Below are 22,510 nucleotides of genomic sequence, written 5' to 3' on the forward strand. Positions count from 1 at the left end.
CCGAAGCCGTACTCGCACCGACGACAAACCACACCGCACGCCATGTCGTACTGCAAACTTTAATGTCTGAGAAAAATCAAGTTCATTACACACATTAAAAATAGCGGAAAGTTCACGCGGAGACATGAAGCTTCCAATCCCCATCTTTGTGACTGTGCTGTGTGCGCACTACATATAAATAAAAACACAGGAAGCTTTACATTTGTCAAACGTACTCCATAGGCAGAAGCATTTGTTAGGCCAGGATGTGGGAGCGCACTCACAGTGGGTGCAGCGGGCGGAGCGTGGCACAGCAGATATCCCCGGCAGAGCGATGGAGCAGCCCGGGAACGCGCAGGTAGGGCAGAGGGTTCCACACCACTGACTCACACCACCGATTCACAAGGCTGTGCCGCTTCCAAATGTTAATGCAGCTGCTACACGTTAAAAGGAAATCCACGGGGGGGAAACTGGCATTTTCCAAATGAGAAATACGAGCACATCGCTATATATACATGATTAAAGTCAATAAAACCACTTCCTGTAACCAGTGCTGAGAATGGCACTTGTGACAACGTGGGGCAGCAGTGAACAAACCCAAGTGAACAAAGGATAGCATTGTTCAACCAGAACACAGGAGTACAATTTTGTATGTTTAGGAAACATCACATGTTGGGTATAACCGCTGACTGCCAGGGCAGAAAACAGGGCAGCCCTCAGCCTTGGCAGGACCGACATTCAGCTGACTCTATCTGACTTCAAGGAACTTGGAAATCAAAATGCTAATCTCGTTTTATCTAAGGAAAAATCAAAGTGAAGAAACACAAAGTCCATCCAATAACCAAAGTAAATACAGTAAGAGAATGAAAGTAACTGAAGATGATGATGATGGACGATGATTATTATTGTTATTTTTTGAAGGTGTGGAAGAACTTTTATTTTAATTCCCTTGCTGAAGCAGTGCATCAAAAAAAAATCTTTCTTGGACCAAGGCAGAATCTCAGCAGTTCATAAATGAAGTAAAATCTTGGTGGTGCAGATCAAAAAACAGTATTTTATGCAAAGCTGAAAACTTCTGTAGTCCAGAACCCTTTATTCTCAGTAAAAATTCTGACCAGAAAGGGGCACAATACTGAAACATCCACAATCACTCTTTTCCTATACACAGTGTTGAAATTATTTAAAAAACAAACAACAACAAAAAAAAAAAAACAGAATTGTGTTTTCCTTCCATGCAAACTTTCATTTTAGAAATGAAGGCACAAATGTCCAGCCTTAACAGGAAAAGTCCCAAAGTTAACAATGGAAGTATCCAAAAGATTAATGGAAGTATCCAAAGGATGTGATTATGAGATTATGACATCACCCTGAAAAAGGGACCGGAAACAATCGTAAACATTTAAACAAGTTATTGTCCAGTGCACCATTATGACCCTGAAAACACCCTTAATTCCTTACCACAAGGTTCTTTTATTTTGAATAACAATAAAGGTGGTACTGAACCCAACCAATACATTAAGAGAACAAATGGCTACCATGATACCTCCTCTAAGCTCAGTCATTTTTTTCATTTATATAGCTTAAGCAAAAGAAGATTCAGCCTTACTTCTACGAAGATTCGGCTAGGATTTGCAGATTAAATATCTGCCTAAGCCTCATTAGCCAGAAAAAAATTTAGGATAAGGAACCTAGAAATAAGCCACTAAGTAGTAAAGTGCCTAAAGCTACAATGCTGACCAGGTTAGGAAATTACTAAGTTACAGCACATTATTTACATGATTTTTTTTTTATTCCTCAGGAAAGAGGGATTTTTCTCTGTCACTACCTACAAGTGGCATGGATAACTCAGTTTTGTCATTAACATTGAAAAAGAGATGAGTGCAAGGTTTATCATAACTTTCTGTTAATTATACGTTTAACACTTTGGCTTAAGCGATAAGTAGGTGACTCAAAATCAGTATGTTTTAAAGCCACAACGCATTCGATATTTCAGTTTCAACGCTATGAGATGATCATTTAGTTCCAACCCCCCTGCTAGGTTGCCACAACTCAGTAACAGGTCATTTAATCATTCCATAAGTTTTCAATCATTTCAGACTTCATAATTGACTTTCAGTGTATGTTTAAAAATACTTCTTTAAATGTGACGCAGCAAGTACAGTAAGTACCTCTGTGCATTCCTAACATCAGAAAGCAGAACAAAGGAGATTATAAATCCAAGAAAAACGAGGCAGCATTTGCAAAGTTAGCTTGGTTCTGACGAACGATTTTTATATCCAAAAAAACATTTTTGTTCTTAATGCATTCCAAAGCACAAAGACAGTGTATGCAAACATTTTATCCTCCATTTTCACTAGTTATAGTACAAACACGTATGGCATAGTACATGTCTGGATAGCAACAGAAATATTAAGAAAATAGTCACTATCTAAATCTTATTAGGAACAGGAAGGCACCAATGATTTGAGGTTGTGTCCAGACATCATTCAGTCCATATTATTATTCTTAATTCTAGCATTCAGGCCTAACTCTTTTCTGACTAACCTATTCAAAGCACTTCTCTTCTGGTTTTCTCACCACAAACAACACACATTCATAGTAGTATTTCATCATGGAGAGTTCATTCACAGTGTAAGTTGACAGTACAGATTCTTTCTCCACCTGGAAAAAAAAGCATAAGTTTTCAAAACATTTTCAAGCACTGCACAAACTTCTCTTAGCGAAAGAAAATGCTATCTAATTACAATCTATAGATTTCAAAGCCTCACACTTTTCAAAAAAAAAAAATGAGGAAAGCAAATCTGTGACACGATTACACACAACCTACTCTCCTAAAAGTTTTTTTGTCTATGACACTAGCTTGAATGAACTTTAAGAAAAACTTTCATTTAAGGACTTTGTCCAGTCTCTACCGATACTGCTTAGTCAAAACTACATCATCTTCTTACCTCTATATGGAAGCCATACTGTAGTATAACGTTTTTTATATCCTCATAGCTTAACTCTATTGAAAGTTCATTTGCCAAATTTTCAAAGTGGTAAAGAAGAGGACCTGGAGTGCAAACATAAAACGGAAATGTCTATCAAAAATGTTTTTAAAATCAACACCACGTACTGAAAATATGAAGAATGCTAACATCCAGGCCCACTAAGCTGGAACACACTGCTATCACTAAAATACGGTTCTCAGAATGAAAGTCAGAATTCTGTGCAAAATCACAATAGTTCAACTGCTTATGCAAGAATGAAGTCTCATTTCCCATCAAACCATGTTTTCTGTACCTTAAACTTTCTTCCGTTCTATCAGTCTAGTATCATTGTTGCGTGTACAGAATAGAATGCAGGATAAACCATGGCCTACTCAAGACCTATGCTCACATTCTGTGACTGACAAGTTTCTCCCGTACAAAATGTTTAATAACGGAGTTTTGTCCACCAGTCTCTCACCACAAGAGACTTAAAGCCTGTCCTTTTTTGAGATAGGGATATCCATAAATCTCATTTCCAAAACTTACACTTAGGAGCTTTAATTAACAGCAAAAATACAGCACACTACAATTGTCAGGTAACAGAAGAGTGACACGTATGAGAAACCTAGCACTGGGAAGATACACTTCAACATTTCAAATTACATGCTGGTAACTTGACTGTAACTAACATATATGAACAAATGCTGAACACAAATTTTAAAAGCCATGGATGTTCCTATCTCCACGCAGTCTTTAGTACAGATGCTTTCATCCCCACTACTATTTTATAGTACCAGATGCCTGTTATGTGAGCAAAGGGAAGTCAGGGGTTGTGAGAAGAAAGTTGGTCACACTTGCCTACATTTATCCATATGCCTCCAGGCTTCAGTATTTTCCATATAGTATCAATATAATCAATAACATTATGTGCTGTATCAATGAAAAAGCAAGTTGCTATGCAGTCCCAAGTATCTGTGCAAGAACAATAAATTGTACAGATTAATTTAAATTTTCTTTTCCCCCGTAAAAAATCATTATTTAACACCAGTATTTGCTTATAAACTCAGTATGTCCTTTAACAGTAACAATTGAACACAACATTAAGTATAAGAAACTAAGTGCAGAACATTTTGTTTTATGTTAGACATTTAAGTTTGGATTTCTGTAGTCTACATACAAGCTCTAAAATATTACACATATACATTTTGTTTTTATGCATAATTCATTCTATACAGTAAAATAAAAACATTATAACACCTTTGACCATTTGACATAAATGAAGGCCCAAGCATACCATTACCCACCAGTCCTAAAAGTTCATTATAAAACTACTAAAAATACAAGTGTAGAAGTATCCAGTGTTTTGGGGCTTCTCCAGACACATTAATATCAAGAATACAATGCCCTACACTAAAGTGGACTTTCACAAATCACATAGCTCTAGAGTAACTGAAAATTTCTCCAATAAATAACAAGCAAGATCTTTCAAGGACTACCTTTTAAAGCATGAATCTCCCTGTTTGTCTCTAAACATGTATCCTTGAAATTGTAAAAGTTTAAGCTTCTGAAATAAAAAACATAAAAATCTCAATTTATCTCCAGCACTGGATACTCTTAAGATAACATCTTCAGAAAAGCAAGCAACTGTAAGGAAGGCAACCACTATAAAAATACCTGGAAGACTAGCTGCACAAAAAAAAAAAAAAAAAAAAAAAAAGTTGATAAAAAATATTTAATTATGGTGAAAAACTGGCATGAAAATAGAAGGGGTGGGAGCTGTAACAAAAAATAGGCATTCCAAGTGACAATCAAATACTGTGCGAGGATAAAATATTGACTTCTATATAAGCTTATTTATTTATTTAGCTCTACTAGGTTCTGAAGCGATGTTAGACTACATATAAAAGTGAACTGAGTGCTGTCTTTGATCAAGTCTTGTGCACATAATTGGTGGAGTAGGTACTAAGTATGGTCATCTGCAGGTTGATTCAACTTAGTCATAATGGACTACCAAGGCCACAAAGAAAACAGCACAACTAACCTAACATCACAAGAGAAAACAGTGGTATCTGTACCGGCAGAAGTCTCAGTCTTTGTTATCTATCACCCCCACAGAGTACCTCTGAAATATTCACGACTGACCAATAAGCACACATGCATCTGCTTTAATAACAGGAAATAAATGAGTAAGAAATACAAATTCGTATTTTTTGCACCAAATAAGAACATTGACTCTTTGTACTGTTGTTCATAACATCATTTTTCTCCATCAGGTTAACTTTCCCATAATTTTCCATGTTGACTTATTCTAAAAGACATGACTGTAACAAATGTTCATTAGGAAAGGATGCATCTTTTTTTTTTTTTTCCTCTCTCAATAACCAAAATGAAAAGTTGATTTAGAAAAATAAAATCTTACTACAGCTAGTACTTTTTTGCTTAGTGCTCATAGATATTAGTTCTATTCTGTTTATATATTGCTATATTACAATCATAACAAATACTCTGAACTATGTGGATGGTCTAAATGATACTTTTACTCACTGCACTCAGAGTAAATTTCTTGAAAATCCCCTGCCGTCATAGAGAAGTTTGAACCAGAAGGAAGACTGTGAGGATCAACATCAGGGAAATAAATTGGACGTATCTGATCTGCAGATCTTTTGTTATTGCTAAACTGATGAATCCAGGGATAAAGCTTACATGAGTTAACTTCAGAACATCTAGAAAATACGGAAATTGGAACAATTTAGTTTCAACTAATTGCTTACATATTACCTTAGACATGTACGAGTCAAACTTCCAACATGCATTATTATTATTATTTTTTTAATCAGTGAAGTTCATGCTAAAGCTATTACTGGTTTTAGGACTTATCTAAGTTCAAGACAATTCAGACTGCCCAACAATTTATGAGCTGATCAAAATACTAAATTCACTTTGACACATCAACTGGAACCAAACAATAACTGCCTTTTCTTCATTTTAATTTCTCTTTTTCTCCTATTTACAATTATTCCTGATTTTTCCATTGAAAATGAGTAGAATTTCTTGTACAGAATTACTGAAATTTTTGATTCCATATCCATAGTAAAGATAAGCTTTTTTGCAGACTTCTTTTTCCTATTTACAAAAAGAACTCTCTTGCTTCTATACTTGTTTTCAACTTTCTTGGCCACATGTGTTCTCATCCAAGGCTTTTCTGCTTCTGAACCATAACTGTACGGGTTTTGAAGTCCAACAAAACAAAAGCATTTTTCAGATGCTAACGGAAATGATGCATTTAAGTTAAAAAAAAAATCAATTTTTCAAAGTCTAATAGCTTTGTGATACCATTTTAAGTTAGCAACATCTAGAATATTCAATTATGTCAAGTATCAGCATACACTACGTATGTCATTGTTAAACAGAACTTGTGGATTGACATGGCCAACTAGGAGAATGTTTATTTTAAAAACTGATAAAAACAGTGTGAAAATATGAAGAACACCTTTTCCACAGTCCTGCAAAATCAGTATTTAATTAAAAAATGAGGCAATTTTCATGCTCTGAGCAAAAGTGAATTCTGCACTGGAGCCCAATTATTAAGGCCATGTTACATATGCATCACTAAATTCAGATGACAGAGGACACATCTACCCAACAGAATGCAGCAAACACTTGTAAACTGCAAGTCCACCCGGTTATAGAAAATGCACTCTTCACTGGTGGATAAAAAAATAAATCTGTGACAGAGTCTTAGAAATAATTTTTACCTTCACTGTGTTATATTTGTATTTAATCAGTAAAAACAAGCAAACAAAAAAAACCCCACAGTACTGCTGTTGCATGAGCAGCAGTGTACTGAGAACATTAACTGATATTTATATATCCATTAGGTATGGAGACAATCAGATACATGCAATCAGCCAAAGAGAACAATTGAGTAAAAAACTGTACCTCGAGGGGTATCGTTTTCTTTAAACAAAAGATTTCTAAATCTGCCAACAAATGTTCTGTGCTAACTATTTCAACATTCTCATGTGCTCACAGTCAATTTATACTATTCTAAGAATATTTTGTGTAAGAGTGAAATTTTCCAAAAAAATAAAATCAAGGAAAAGAAAAAAATCCGAGTAGATCAGAAAGAGACTTTGTCTGAGCTATAAGGAAGGACACACCTCTTGGTATTTTTTTCCAGCAGAAATTTATACTAATGTAGACTTCCCAACAGTTTCAGAGGGAATTACTACTGCAGACCTTCACATTTCCCTCCTTCTGATAAAACATGTTAGATGAAGTTAACATCTTCAAGTAAAACTGTGATACATTTAATTTCTTTCCAAGTAAGGGAAACTTCTGTACAACATTCTGCTGTACAACATTCAGTCTGAAAAGCTTGCACTGCAAAAGACAGTGAGGTCAAATCTTACTTTTGCCCACTGATTTCAAAATAAAATGCTTAACTACTTTCATCCTAAGGCATTCACGGACATGCAATAAGTAGATAGAATTAAGCAGCCTTCTCAAAGTGTCAAGGTTTATCTACAAAGATGTTTTTTCATGAGGCCAAGGATTAACCAATTTTTAATTAGCGTGAAATCTACTTCTACTTAAAAGCTTTTCTTAAAGCACTCTGTTGTCATTTGGGTGCAAAATTTTGTATTACTTCACCAGAAATTTTGGTATGCCTTCCAGAGGCAGGAAAACAGGTTATACTTTTTACAGTGCCTTTGGAGTTTAACTACTCCAGAGCAAGTGTATTTTCAGATTAGAACTTCCTAATAATGCATTTTAACTTTATGCTTTACTTCAAATATTTACAAGTGAACATAGTGAGGCCTTGATGCATTTTCTACGTATAATACTATTAAACCTCATTCATGGTGGGAAAAAAAAAGTCTTAATTTAAGAGAATTTATTTTTCACATGCGTTAAAATCAGCAGGTACGTCTGTACACAAAAGACTTCGGTCACATATAGAATAGGCCCACTGTACAAGTAGACGTGATACTCAGGACAGTATCTTATATTCCTAAAAATAAACCAAGGTCAGCTAGAGGGAGAAGGCAAATCAAATCTGTAAGCACACACCAGCAAAATCCTTGTAACTTTATCAAATGAAAACCAGAAATGAATTAAAACCAGAGTCAAAGTTTAATTTGCAAAATCTTTGAAGTCATTTTTTCTTTCCACTTGTCATTAACCTCTCTGTTTTGTTCGTGTTGATCACTGCTGTTTTTTCCAAGGCCAGGAAGGTAAACATAGATATCCTAAGCCTAACTAGGAACAGACACCAAATACTAAAACCACAATTCTCAAAATTCTGTAGAACTTTCCTAACAGATATCCCAAGGCACAATCAGATCTGATACAAAGGAACCAGCTGAAATGACTGGAATTCAGTTAGTGTAGCAGTTACCAGTATTCTCTTCCCTGCAAATAACAAAACTTGTAACTGGTAACTCTCCCAGAAACAAAGTGGCACCTAATTTGACTGTGTAAGATCTAATACAGTTAGGAAGTCCAATATGTGCATGCCATTTTGCTAAATACATTTTCTATAAATAGAAAACAACAGGCAAATGTTTAAAGATCCCATTTTTAAGGAAGGTGAAAAACATGTCACAGTTTTGAACCAATATGACTGCTGAATGATGTTCCCAAAAATCGGAAAATAATACTTTTATGCTACTTTGTATTGTTTCAAAAATTCCAAAGAAACAGAAAGGTTATATAGTTAGGGAGGCAGAGAAGGTGACTTCTTTTCAGTAGCTGCAAGGCATTATGTCAGCTCAACCGTAAGATACAACTTCAGTGTCAGATGACAGCCATTTGAGAATGTAAAAAAAGAGTAAATATATGTCTAGCAACTTTTATTTTCATTATATTTATCATTATTGCTTCAACCAGACATGCAATAGTCATAAAAAAAGAACATTTTCACCCCTTTTGCTCTGAAAGATAAGCCAAAGCAAATTTAAGACCATCACACTCCACCGTGGACAATCACTGTTACTAATCAGGGCTCAAATTGACAAAATACAAGTCAGTCATTCATGTGTTTTAATCAAAGGCAGATAATTGATTTTTCAATCTGAAGTTAACTGGGAATTGGTCTCTGAACATGGTACAAAAAATCATCATGAAAACAACAAACCCAAACCTCTTTCATATACCCAGTATTTCCATCCTAATGCTTACAGGAACAGTTAGTTATATTTGGTGCCTTCTTCCCTCTCTAAAAGGTTCTTTTAGAGGAGATCAGTGATTTCCACTGCGTGTTTAAGAAAACCAATTACAAAAAAATCATTTTAAATTCAGCCTATATGGTGAAATCTATGACATTCAAATTTATAACCTTAGTATAACTAAAGGACTGTTAACCGTAACATTTTAGATGTTACCTCGTGACAACATTTGCTTAAGAAGTGGTTCAGTGTATCTACATAATAGTTTTCCATTTAAAAATGGTGCCTAAGATTTTAGTATGGAATCTAACACTGTTATCACCACCAAATATCATGCATGTAATTAATTAGTCCATGTTTGACAACCCGTGTCAGGTGTACTTTTTCTTTTTTTTCCAGAAAATGATGCAAAATAAAAACAGTAGCACTTACTCCAGGTTGCGCAGGAAATCTGTGATAGAATCTAGGCAACTTAAGTTTCATAGCTTAAAACCCATGCTTCCTGCTGTACTCTTAATGACTTACCCATAAAACTCAGATATAAGCTTCTCTTCTCCCAGTTACCCTAATCGTTATTTGCATCAAAACATTCTAACAAGTGGTTATCTGTGTCCTGTGTTATGACTTACAAATCTGTTTTATTTATTCAATTTTTTTATTATTAATAACTTTGCCTCCCCTGTACCTGTAGGTTTTGATCAGGAAGTAAAACATAAGCTATATACCTGTTGAGTACAAAGTTAGAAGAAAAGAGCATAAAGAGGCTCCATTCATTTCCTTGGCAAGCATAACCGAGCATAGCTATTTCCCACGCCAATCTACCTAGCCCAGCACCAGGTACCAGGATATTAACTTTGGAGAAATCCCTGCAACAGAACAAAAATAATAGTTAAATGTTTATCTGATACCTCTTAACAAAGCCTACAGAGGTCCAGTCAAACAATTTTTTTCCCATATACTTGGATATTACAAATGTTTCCCGTATGACTTTACTTTTTAAAGGCAAATGGAGCCAGCTCAGGTCAGATCATTTAACCACATAGCCAAAATAACTAATAGAAAATGACTAAAAAACATAAGAAACCCTTATTGAGAATACAGTGCATAAATACAAAACAAAATATTTCTTCTGAAAAATTCTACAGTTAACAAGCTGAAATAATTTCTTAAGTGAATTTCAGGAAGAAAGAACACGATTACATATCACCATTTTCTTCTTCTATGACAATCAATGATAACTACTATATTTTCTAGAAATCTTCTTGCTTATATCACATGGAAAATAAATAAGCCTCTTGGGATCAGAAATACAAAGCAAATCAAACCTCCATGAGCCGATGAGCAATTCAGACTGTAAAAACTTTACAGCAGTTACCCTTTCAGAAAGCGTGGGTGTTAAATATGCCTATTAAGCAGCACAAGATTCCCTAAACCAAAGTATAGCACTGCTCTCTACCCTTTCACTTGCCAAATCTAGGCATCAGTACAAGAACATCAGAATACGACCAGCTCTGTGTAGCTACTGAGAGATTTGCAACAACTTCTCTCATCTTCCAAGACCAGTGACTAATAAATAGAACTGCTCTTTCAGGCAACAAGGCAAGATACACATATACATACATTTTAACTAATGTACTACATCACAATGCAACCAAACCTTCTCTTCTGGAAAAAAATATAAAAATACTCCCACACAAAACAGAATAGGTACATCATTAAAAAAATTAATTTTCCTGTTTCCAGTCCTGAACAAGACTTTGTCATTTCATATATCAAGAACATTAGTCCATACTCTCATTGCATGTCACCTCCAAAAATAAACAAATTATGTATACAATTAAATGAAGAAAGCCACAATAAGCATTTCCAAGTATACAGTGAAAGAAAGCAAAATGCAAAGCCTTTAACTATATAAAATTCAGACTGCCAAAGCAGATTCAATAGAGCCACTAAGCTGCTGCATAATTATGAAGTTGAGCCTGGGAGATATGTAAATTCTAAAAAGCAGTACACCTCTAGGTTATTACCCAAACATCTGAAGAAAGAATTACCTTGTCTAACGGACACAAAAAACTGACAGAGCAGTTTTAACTGTGCCTTTTGGTTTGTAGCTTAAATGACGTTAACTGCTGAAACCTCCCATCTAAAAATTCATAGTCATTTTCATAGTTCATTTTCATTCAATTATACTTATAACTATTTTGTATTCTGATTAGCAAGTGACAGGATGTGACAACTTTGTAATTACTTAAGCTCTGCTAAGCAACAGCCTCCCTTGCCTCTTCTACAGGGAAAAACAGAAGTAAGCTAGCCAGGAAGTCCTCCTTAAAAGATAGGGAGACTAGTTCAAGGATAAACTACTTGCTCAAGACAAAACTTTTGAAAATAGGGACTCAGATTACAGATTATTCAGGTAGAAGATTCACATTCTTGAAGGTTATTAATAGTGATTTATCTGTTCACTATTACTCAAGATGTACTTCTACCTTATCTATTTCTTCATTTCCTTACAGTTCACCATTACCTATGAAATATTTAGATCTGTGCGGACACTTTCAGAGTAAAAGAGAGGAGTGAAACAATAAAGACATTTTTCTTAAAAATAACCTAACAACAAGGAGTTAGTTATATAGGTTTAATTGCACTGTACAGTTTGCACCTGTATACATCCTGGAACAAGATAAAGCCCCCAACAGACAAATTACCCGACTTTAAATTGCTTGGAATTGGCTGCTACTTTTTTTTTTTTTTTTTTAATAAAGCACAATAAAGAAAGAGCAACTTTTGACTTACAAAACACTGTTTATCAACATAGTCAACAATATTAAATATGCATTTTCATCAGCAACGAACAAGAGCATTCATGCCACACTTGTGAATAACTGCATGGCCATCCAGGACATGGCTCATCTTTCATGACACTAACACCACTGTTGAAACACACCACCTACAACCTTACTGTGCTTACATCCAGTTTGGTCTCCATAAACATCCAGCAAGTGTCAATGCATGTCAACATGTTCCATTTCTTATGCATGGAAGAATGCAGTGTCACACCTTTGTTTCATACACACTTCTGTATCAGGTGCCGTTTTGCCTCACTTCCCCTCTGCTGCCATCTGTCACACAGCAACAACATGTAACAGAATACTGTCCAGAAGGCTCAGCCTCTACTGCCATACTACCACCATCTACCTCTGATGCCCTGCGCCAACATTAAAATAGGAGGCATTACTTACAGAGCAGCTCACATAAAGCTAACAGCGAATAGGTTCAATTTTCAGTAATTTTCATTCTTTTGCTATAATCTCTTTTCAGAGCTTTTGTTGTTGTTATATTTTAAATATAAAAAAAAATGCTTTTCAGATCATGTAGTTAGTAATGAAATTAGCTAAAAAGCATGATCACCTGAAGAGTAACGCTTCTCCAAAGCTGGCAGTTAAGGCTTCACAACCCCATATAAAGACCTGCAAAGTCTTTAGTGGACAGGAATAACGATGATACTCCTTGCTCTTAAAACTAATGGTTAAAACAAAGTTGCAGCTGAATCACAAATCTAGATTAAACTAAAAACTCCAGGAAGACAGACATATTTTATAATAAGTTAAATAAAATCTTACAAAGCACAAGCTTTAAGGTCATTAAAATGTGACTGACAGAATGCAAAAAGTACACCTAAGTTTAACCACGGGAATAAGAAGATTCCTCTCCACCTATCCCCCTAGTAGCTCCCCCCCACCTTCCTCCCTACGCCCACCTCCATCCCGCATTAAATAGAAACTCAACAAACTCAACACTGATTACTTCTTTTGGGCTGTCCTAACAGTATCTTGAAAATAATTTGCAGGACTAAATGATATATTTAAATTTCCAGTTAAAGCTCGTTCAAAAGGCCAAGTTAATGAGCAGAGAATTATATATACCAAGTTAATAACATCAACTAATTTGAAGGTTAACCATTTCCTTGCTCCTTTTGAACACAAAATTCAATCTTTGTGCCCTTAAGGGTAACAGTCAAAAAGAACACAGAAGAAAAAAGGAGTATATTTAGATTTTCAACTTTAAGTTTCCCCTTAAAAAAAAAAGAAAAAAAACCATTAACAATTTTACTCCGTCAAGAAATAAAAATGTAAGTTTTACTGTTTTCTCCTGCAGAAAACAATGATCGTGGCTCTTCCAGGTCCAAAAAATTCAGACAGCTTCATCAAAAGGAGAACAATTATGTAAGCTGAATCAAATGACACAATTCAGTTATCAACACAGGAAACCTACTGTTTCTTCAGGAAGATCTTTAATGTAACTTCACTTTAAACTGCCTTGTTGATTCTACTAACATTTTCTGTGCTAAGCAGAAACAAGGAATTATTTCTTAAGCAGAGAAATGTGCAGAAAAAAATGTTTGATTTGTTAAAGTTTTACATGACAGTCTTGTCAGAAGCCTGGACTGAAATACAAGGTAACAGTGGCTCCCAGTCAAAACACTGTTCAAATTTACAGCTAATTTCAACCATTGTTTGCATCTCTTCCGCATCCCAGAACAGCAAGTATAAAGAATACTTCATTACTTCCTTTCCTGTTCTTTGTATATCAACAGAACTTAAGAGGGTCACTCTTACAAATAACAGCCACAGTACAACACCAGCATGCATGGAGGAAAATATACTTGGGTTGTTTTTAAGAAGCGTATTCCTTTTCCAGATGATTCCAGTACAAATAATGAATACAAGTGATTTTTATGATGTTTACCAGAAATTGAATGTACAATTCTGGTGAAGTCACTAAGAAATAAAGTATGGACTGTACTGACAATGCTTCAAGTATTTCTTTCTTGATCTTTTTCAAATGCAAAAAACACCCATGCAAAGCTGCCTTTGTTACCAAGCACCAACAATGCACTTTTTCCTCTAGTAATTGAATTTACTCTCAGGACACTTCAGCCCACTCCATTATAGAAAGGAACTGCAAGTGCAAAGAAATCCAGAGCTGCGCTTTGAAGTTCCATTTAGAGGTTCTCTTCCCACATGAACACTCACAGCCAGTTCTCTCAGAAGCAAATAGACTATGCATCCATCATAAACACAATAGTAAGTATAGTTTCATCATAGTCAGTTCAGGCTCTGTTAATCTCTTTAAACTGAAATTGCTCTCCACCAAAACTTAAAAAAAAAAAAGAAAAAAAATAAGCTAAACTTTCTAGCCAACCTGCACTGCCGTGGAAGTTACCTTTTGCCAATGCTGAGACAACAAGACTCACAACACACGAAAAAACAGCTAATTTTGCTACCCTACTTCTTGTCTTAAAGAGTATAGCAGCTTAGGACAGTCTGTGGTCACCAGAAAATGGACCTAAGTACTACCACAGCTCCATGATGGTCACCAATATTAAACTTTTAAAATAGGTATGTACTTAATGCAAATTTCTTAAATACAACATACTTCAAGCTCAACTTTGTAGTAGACATATTTCACCTGATATTTCAATATTCCTGCACACAAAAAAAAAACTCTGGGATTCAGAGTTATCACAATACAGACAGAAGCACTCTCACATTAGTTGTGTCCAACAACCACTGCCACCACCACCAGAATTCCTACTACTTTGGCAAAGAGCAATCAACTTCAGATTTATCGTTAGTAACATGACTCCCTAGCATCAACCTGACTTTGTTTATGTCAAGTAGGTACAAGATAAAACTTTCCAACTGCAGTCACGTATCTCTAAGACTTGGTAAGACAGAGCCCTCTACCACAACTAAAAAGGTTCCTTCTTTTTCTCTGCAGCACACACACTCTGAGAATCTGATAACTTGTAAAGCTAGCATACAGAAAAAAAAAGTGAGCTGCTATTTTGATGATTAGAATAATTACTTTCAGAACTATGACTTTTCCTGCAGAGATGCTCTAGATGTACATAAGGTAACTTATAATAATTAATTCATATATGGAACACAATTAACACCAAAGGCATATTACAAGAAGTTCATGCTCATATAGACTACGTTCAGTGGTGCACCTTGAGATAAATTAGTCCAAAGCAAAAGAGAAACCAAGCGATGTTCCTGAAATTGTCATTTTACCATACAAGATTCTGCTCCATGTTCTGCTGTCACTAAGTGAAAAAGTCACTAAGTGAAAACTGAAAAACTGCCAGTGAAGAGTATTCACAAACTGGAATAAGTGCATTATTAGCAATCACTCAGAAAGAGGAAAATCCACAGTAAGAGCCATCTATAATAAACTAAGTCCTGGCCAGTTAGATTTATGAGTACCAAGTTCACAATTTTTCCAAATATGAGCATGAAGCTTAAACTGAAATGTACTTTCTGCTGCATCTATATGGCATAATCATTAACTATGTAATTCTTACAACAGTAATTTCTGCCTGGATTCCACCAGCATACTTTTACTTAAATTTACCTAAAAGAGCCAACCCAAACTAACTATTGTTTTTGTGTTTGTTTGTTTGTTTAAACAAGCCAATGCAGTAACAAAGCTACTCACACATGTGAAGCAATTCTTAGTGATTTAAATCTTAGCCTTGTAACATCCGTCTGAAACTAACATTAGAATTAAATATTTGTAATAAAACTGTAGTGTGGATTACAAGTCTACTTCCTTTCTCCTTCCAACATTAAGTGAAATATTAATGCCTGAAGCTGTCACAAGGTTGTTGGTTTTCTTATCTCCAGCATACACACTCTGAAAACCTGCTAACTTGCAAACACTAACTCACTGAGCACACCTGAGAGAATTTAAAAGATCTCCCAATCAGGCCTATTACTTCAAAAGTCAAAAGAAATCCTGTTTTATCAACTTGAAGAACAAAAAAATCCTGGCTTGCTATTTGAGAAGTTTGAGATTGTGCACTTTTCCAATATGTTCTATTAAAACTCTCAATTAATTCCATATCCACATCAATTTCAGTACTTTTAAATCTAAGCTTTTCATTAATCCATAAAAAACTTTGTTAGATTCATGCAACAGCATGTGCCCAGACAAAAGGTAAGATTTAAAACACCATTACCATCTTTCTTTTGGAAAGTTCTTTACAATTTCACTAATTATTGGCTGGTAGCAGGAATCTCGCTCAGGTTTCCCCTCTTCACTCCAGTCTCTGACAAATTGCTTCAAAGTAGATTTTAATTTATCCATGTCAAACGTTGAAGCAGGTGTAATCTTCCCTCCTCCCTAATTAAAGTGGGAGAAAAAAATGTTAATGAAAAGAATGCACAAGTATCTTCAGTCTTGAATAACAAAAACGTAAATCATAAACAGACAAATAACATGCTATAATGCCTGCTGAGAGTTTTAGCCAGCACATGACTTTCACTTCTGAGACCAGAGCTTACATCCAGCCCAAAATGCTAAACTGAGTTTGGTGGTCTTAGTTCAGCACCTAGGAGACTAGGTTCCATATCACAAAAGCAATACGTAGTATGACAAAACAGAGCCAACTTTTAGTCCTTATGCAAGAAAGGACCAGGGTTTCACTAGTGCAGAGGGTGAACTGTTTACCCTGAGAAGATGACCCTTTAGGTACTAATGAGGCAGTGTTGAGAAGCTTATACTAGCACTGCCTATTACTGCACCTCAGCTGCGGATATCAAAAAGGACTTCGGTTTCCATCTCTGCCACTCTTTTAATCCTGAGTGCATTTTTTTTTTTAATAGAGATGTCACAGCAAAAAGCAGACCAACAGTGAAAAAGCTTTGCAGATATTAACAGTCAGAATATTTGGCCAAACTAAAACTGTAACTGATTCAGGATGCCATCAAAACCAAACCGAACCAAACCAAAAAACAAACAAAAAAACAACAACAACAAAACCAATCCTACAGAAAGACAGACAATGCTATTTGAGCTGTAGTTAACTGAAATATTACCTTTAAACTAACACTCTGAGCAAAAAGTTTTCTTTTCAATTCTTTTGTTTTTAAAAACACGTAATTACTGTAATTTGCCACATTCACAATTAGCTTTCATTAAAGCAACTACAAAGACTAAGACTAACATTGTTTAATTGTCAGCTCTACAAGATGTGAAAGATGAGAGTGAGAAAATATAAGCAAACAAGAAACTGTAGAGGAGAAAAAAAAGAGCAAAGGGAAAGTAAGTCAGAGACTTAAAGGCATTAAACACAAATACAGAAAAATCCCAAGGTGTAAAAAATTTGATTCTGGAGAATGAAAAAGTCAGTTTAAACATACATCTTCTCCATATTCTTTATTTTCAAACATATGAACGCAGTCATTCACAATGGTCTGCAGTATTTCTTGATTATGATCAATGCACTTCCGAATCTTGTCAAGGTGAGGAAGGAATTGAGGAAGAAGACTCTGTTGATTAGCTGGAAGGGATTTAAACTGCCTCTCTGTTCTGTTCACACGTTCATGCATGTTCGTTCTAGAAAGGAAAAAGTTTAACATCTTTAGATACTTAGCAGCAACAACTGCACTAAATAGAAGCAATTCCCTCTAGGCTACACCACTCAGAATTATTAATGTCTCTAAATTAAAAAAGAACTGTTCAGACATTGTAACTGCTTACCAGAAAAAAAGTTTTCAAGAAATTTTTAGGTAAAATTGTTACTTATTTAGCTCTTCCACAAAATTAAATAAACGATCAACATACGAACTCATCAAAAAAAGCCAGATTGCTTCCCAAAGCCAATTTACACTGAATGAAGCAACTAAATGCTGTAGTAACTTTTGGCACAAAAAGGATATGGAGTGAGAATAGGGATCCTTAAAATCATTTGCTTCTGAAGGAACCATAATGGCTTAGAAAACAATGGAGTTCAGGTACTTCAACTGAGAAACTGAACTACTTTATTTTAACAGCATATTTCATCAAGTATGAATACTGCAAATTTGATAATGTAATTGACCAATCTAACCATAACTCCTCCCTTTACCAAAATTACAGTTCCACAAAAAAGGTAAATGGACTGCCAAGAAACAAAAGGGTTTTTTTTTTTTTTAGCTCTTTCATCTCTTTTTCCTCACATGAACAGTTCCAGCACCTTTTGACAGTTCTGGCACTAACAAAGCGTGCCAAAAAACCGACTTGACTTCCTAACTCTCAACAGAGCCCTTTAAGACAGTTCTATTTGATTTGTCTGTTTAGCAAGTTAAGCCAACTGAGCACAGTCATAGCAACTACAGAAGGTAAAGGTTGTGATGCCAGGGCAAGGGATATTGCCCCTTTGGAAAGAAGCAAACCATTTTCTCACATGAAGCCATACTGCAGTTTCTCAAACTGTAATAGAGCTGAAAACTTGTGCTGCACTGCTTTTAAATGGGATAGAATTCATTTCCCCTGCAGTAGCTCATACGGTGGTTTATTTCTGACTAAAAGTTTTAGCTATTGCGTCTACATGCATTATCAAGGCTTCCTCTTTCTCATGCTGCCCAGCCAGGCAGGCTGGGGGCACGCAGTCAGGGCAGCCAACCCAAACTGTCCAAAGGGCTGTGCTGTACTGGATGACATTGTGCTCAGCAGTAAAAGCTGAAGAAAGGAGGAGAAAGGGGAGATATTCACAGTTATAGCGTTTGTCTTCCCCAACAACTATTATTTGTGATCCATCATTGCTTTCCTGGAAATGGCTAAATATCAGTCTAGTGATGAGAAGTCACATGAATTATTTATTTAGCTCCATATGCTTGTGCACTTTCTGCTTTACTTATTAAACTTCATCCTATGAATTTTCACACTTTTACCTTTCCCACCATCTTCTTCATTGCACTGTGGGGAGTGAGCAAGTAGCTGCGCCAGCCTCAGCTCTCCATAACTGGTACAGCTGCTGTAATTTTAGTTGCAGCCTCAGTCAGGAAACCTGACCAGTTAAAATCTCCAATGTTACATCCACACTATCAAAAAGGGCATGTTCACTGTAATATATACTGAGTTGATCTGATATTTAAGAACAATGAAATATTAAAGAATAGTACAAAAAACAAAAAACAAACAAAAAAAAAACCCTGATCCTCTGTAGCATGGGATGTCTAAACTTTTGGCTTTCTTGGGACATACTGAATGAAAAGGAATTATCTTGGACTATGTACACAAAATATTGCAAAGTTAATGTGTAAGTAACAATTTTTTATTAAAAAAAAAAAAGAAAAAAGAGAGAGCAACAAAGACATAGAACTAGTGAGATATTTGACCTTGCTTCTGGGAAACTAATACATCAGTCTGGTTAAATAGTATTGTGATTTAACCTGGCAGGTGGCTAAACACCCACACAGTTACTTATTTCCCAGTGGAATAGGGGAGGGAATAAAAAAAAAAAAAAGTAGAACTTGTGGGTTGAGATAAAACCATTTACAAGGAAAATACACACACACACACACAAATGTTACAGAACTAATGTCAGACAAGTAATTACTCACCACCTCCCAACCGATGCCTAGATAGTGCCCCCGAGCAGCAGTAGAGAGCCAGGTGTACTCCCACCCTCTTTCAAAACTCCTTCCACTTGATGTCATACGGCACAGAACGTCCTTTGGCCAGTCTGAGTCAGCTGTCCTAATTTTATTCCCTCCCAGCTCCTTGGGCCCTTTGCTGAGAATGGCCTTGGCACTTTACAGCACCGCTTAGCAGGCAACCATCAACACCTGTGTGTTACCAACATTGTTTTTCTCCTAGAATCAAAAGACAGCTTCGTACCAGGCATTCAGACGAAGGCAATTCCATCCCAGCTGAAACTAAGACAGATGGAGCTAGCTGCAACGCTCAGTGAGCTCTGAAGGTGCTCACCAGAGATTTTTTATGAAATTTTACTCTTCCTGTGCTTCATCCTTGAAAATAATTGTTTGCAAATGCAGGTACCACCACAAGCAATAATATAAATAAGGCATCACTGTGAAGCGATGGATATTTTTCTCCAGTAAGAGAGGGCTTATAAAAGTCTGGTAGAGACATGATCGCATTTTTCTTTGAGTTGAAGTCTGACGGCAGTTCTACACATTCCACTCAAAAATTCTCAGGTAATGTATTTATATCAACTGAAAATGGAGTCATAAATATACAAAAAAAACGGTGATGGCATGTGGTGGGTTTGCGAGATGTTAGCACTGCACTGCTCTCCCCTCCACAGCCTTCCACTGCCACCTACACAACCTGCTCTCAAGCTACGTGCAGTTGACTCACGAGCATCACTAAAAATCACACAGTAGTCTTAAAAATCCATGATCTTTTGAGACTCCATTACTACCTGTCCACGGCTGCAAGTGGCCCATAGGCTGCATGTGCCTACTCTATAGAAATCACAATGCCTGCTTAGCTCAGTATCAACATTCTCAAAGTTCTGCCACTGAAGTTCTTTGAATCGCAGTGCTATACCCTTTTAATGCTGAATTGCAACCTTTTCAAAAAATGAAAGTTCAGTGAAATCAAAATTACAAAAATATGAAGTTGTGTCTGTCTGTCTCCAACCTTAAATCTGGAATGCTCTGAAAATGTATTGTTGCTATGTTCATACAAGCGTTTCCTATTAACTCTTTAAATTATTAATACATGTAATTCCATTTAAAACTCCATTACTTCTCTGAAGCAAAAGTAATTTACTTCAAATCCTACACTAGAAATTTAAGTCATATCCACTCATTACCTCTTTCCTGAAATTGAAGGATTCAAAAACAACCCAGAAACACAACTGACCATGAATTTTACAGGGGTGTTTCTACTTTCTAAGGCCAGAAGATACCACTAAATCACCAACATGACAGTTACTTATTACGTCAACAGGCAGTCCTTGATATGGCCAAAGTGAATTACAGAATTCTGTTTGAAAGAAACATCAAAGGGTCATGTAGTTCAACCTCCTGCTCAAACAGTACTTCTAATAAACAACAACAGAAATATCCAAGGCAGGAAAACAATGAACAGAAAGAAAAGTTTAGGCGTCACCCACTTTACACGAAGAACCTCACTGGATATGCTTGTTTTACACTGACAGAAAAGGCTCTGCGCATAACAATGGGTGAATAAAAGCATAACACAGGTAGTGTTAAGTACATCCCAAATGCACTTCCCAAGCCTACAGTAACAGGAGAGGAATTTCTGAAATACCGTAGGCTGGGCTTTTTCAGCCAGCCCTTTCATTCAATGGATTCAGCTCCTTTCTTCCTCCTTTCTTTACCTTTTTCCTAAACAGACACTGCGCAGGTTTTGGAGTCATCAAATTCCTGCAGACCCAAAACTACCACAGATGGCCTCCGTCAGGCCTATTAACAGCTCATCTGAACGCGATACCCAAAACACCCTTTTCACTTCTTGGCTGGTAGGCGCTAGTACCGTTCCCGATACTCCACCAAGCCCAGAAGCTTTTCGCCTCAGCAAAGCGCCCTTTTACACCACCGCTCTGTTTTTCGCAGACACCGAGAGGGCGGTGCGCGCCCAGCCGCGAGGGGCAGTGGGCATATGGCCGCAGCCGGGGCAGAGCACCGCGCCGTCACACGGAGCCCGGGGCTCCGGGAGCGGGCAGCGCCGCACACGCGGGCGGCGGCCTCCAGCGTGAGGCGGCAGTCGCGGTTACCCGTAATATCGGAAGGCGTTGATGATTCTCCGGAAATGCTCCCGCTCCATCCGCTCCTCCTCCGCCTCCTCCTCCACCCTGGCCGCCGCCGCCAGCGCCCTCGGCTCCTGCGGCTGCCGCCGCCGCCGCTCGCCGCTCCGCCAGGCCTCCTGCTCCCCCTCTGGATCGCCGCCCCCGCTCTCCGCCGGCCACGGGAGCCGCTCCTGATCCTGCTCCTCCTCGCGGCCCCGCCGCAGTCCCCTGCGCATGGCCTTGGCCGGCGGATCTCTGTCACCGCGGGGCGGTGGCGGCAGCGCTGGCTGCGCCTCACGGGACACCGCGCACGCGGCCGACATCCCCCCGCCGGCAGCAGCTGCCAACGGTCGCGCACGCTCGATCGGCCGCTTCCGGGGAGGGGCGGGGCCAGCCGCGCGCAGGCCTCGCCAAGGACGCGCACCGACGGGCGGGACGGGAGAGAGGCGGGGCGGCTGGCGCAGGCGCAGATACGTGGCGTATCTCCTTGCGGTACCTCGCTTCCGCCCTTGAAGCTACGCGGCGGTGCCGGGTGCTCGAGCTCTCCTGTCGTGTCCGTACGGGGGCGCGAGGTTTCAGCTGGCGGCGGAGCCCAGCGTCCTTCCGAGCTGCTCGCGCGGCGCTTTCGCAAGATGCAGCTCTTCGAGCAGTGATCCAACCTGGCTCCATCCTTCAGGAGCGCACTGCTCCGCACGGGCGGCAGCTCCCCCAGCCCTCCTGCCCCACAACGGGCCGCTCTCCAGGGCTGCGGCTCCGCCCGAGGGGCTCCTTCGGGCCTCAGCCACTGCTGCACCGCGGGCTCCTCCGTGTCTGCGTGTGGAGATCTGCTCCGCGGCTGCAGG

At 37.8% G+C, this 22,510-nt stretch overlaps 1 protein-coding gene across 5 annotated transcripts; it reads right to left on the reverse strand.

Moving 5' to 3' along the window:
- Positions 1-45: 45 nt before the first annotated feature.
- Positions 46-22,030, reverse strand: CARNMT1 (carnosine N-methyltransferase 1). 5 transcript variants are annotated; one of them, XM_046905375.1, is made up of 9 exons: positions 19,510-19,597; positions 18,838-18,920; positions 17,326-17,521; positions 16,143-16,306; positions 9,844-9,984; positions 5,493-5,671; positions 3,807-3,920; positions 2,928-3,031; positions 46-2,640 (listed from the first exon to the last, which is right to left on the reverse strand). In XM_046905375.1, the coding sequence occupies exons 3-9, from the start codon at positions 17,512-17,514 to the stop codon at positions 2,524-2,526; spliced, it is 1,008 nt and encodes a 335-aa protein (XP_046761331.1). In that variant the 5' UTR covers positions 17,515-17,521; positions 18,838-18,920; positions 19,510-19,597; the 3' UTR covers positions 46-2,523. The 5 variants fall into 5 exon arrangements, with proteins under 5 accessions (XP_046761331.1, XP_046761330.1, NP_001383539.1 ...); XM_046905374.1 differs by having other exon boundaries at positions 18,838-18,953; NM_001396609.1 differs by lacking the exons at positions 18,838-18,920; positions 19,510-19,597 and adding an exon at positions 21,657-22,030 and having other exon boundaries at positions 1,218-1,346; positions 2,524-2,640.
- Between the last annotated feature and the right edge of the window lie 480 nt (positions 22,031-22,510).

This window comes from Gallus gallus, chromosome Z (genome assembly GCF_016699485.2).
Source record: "Gallus gallus isolate bGalGal1 chromosome Z, bGalGal1.mat.broiler.GRCg7b, whole genome shotgun sequence".
Classification (NCBI taxonomy): Eukaryota; Metazoa; Chordata; class Aves; order Galliformes; family Phasianidae; genus Gallus; species Gallus gallus.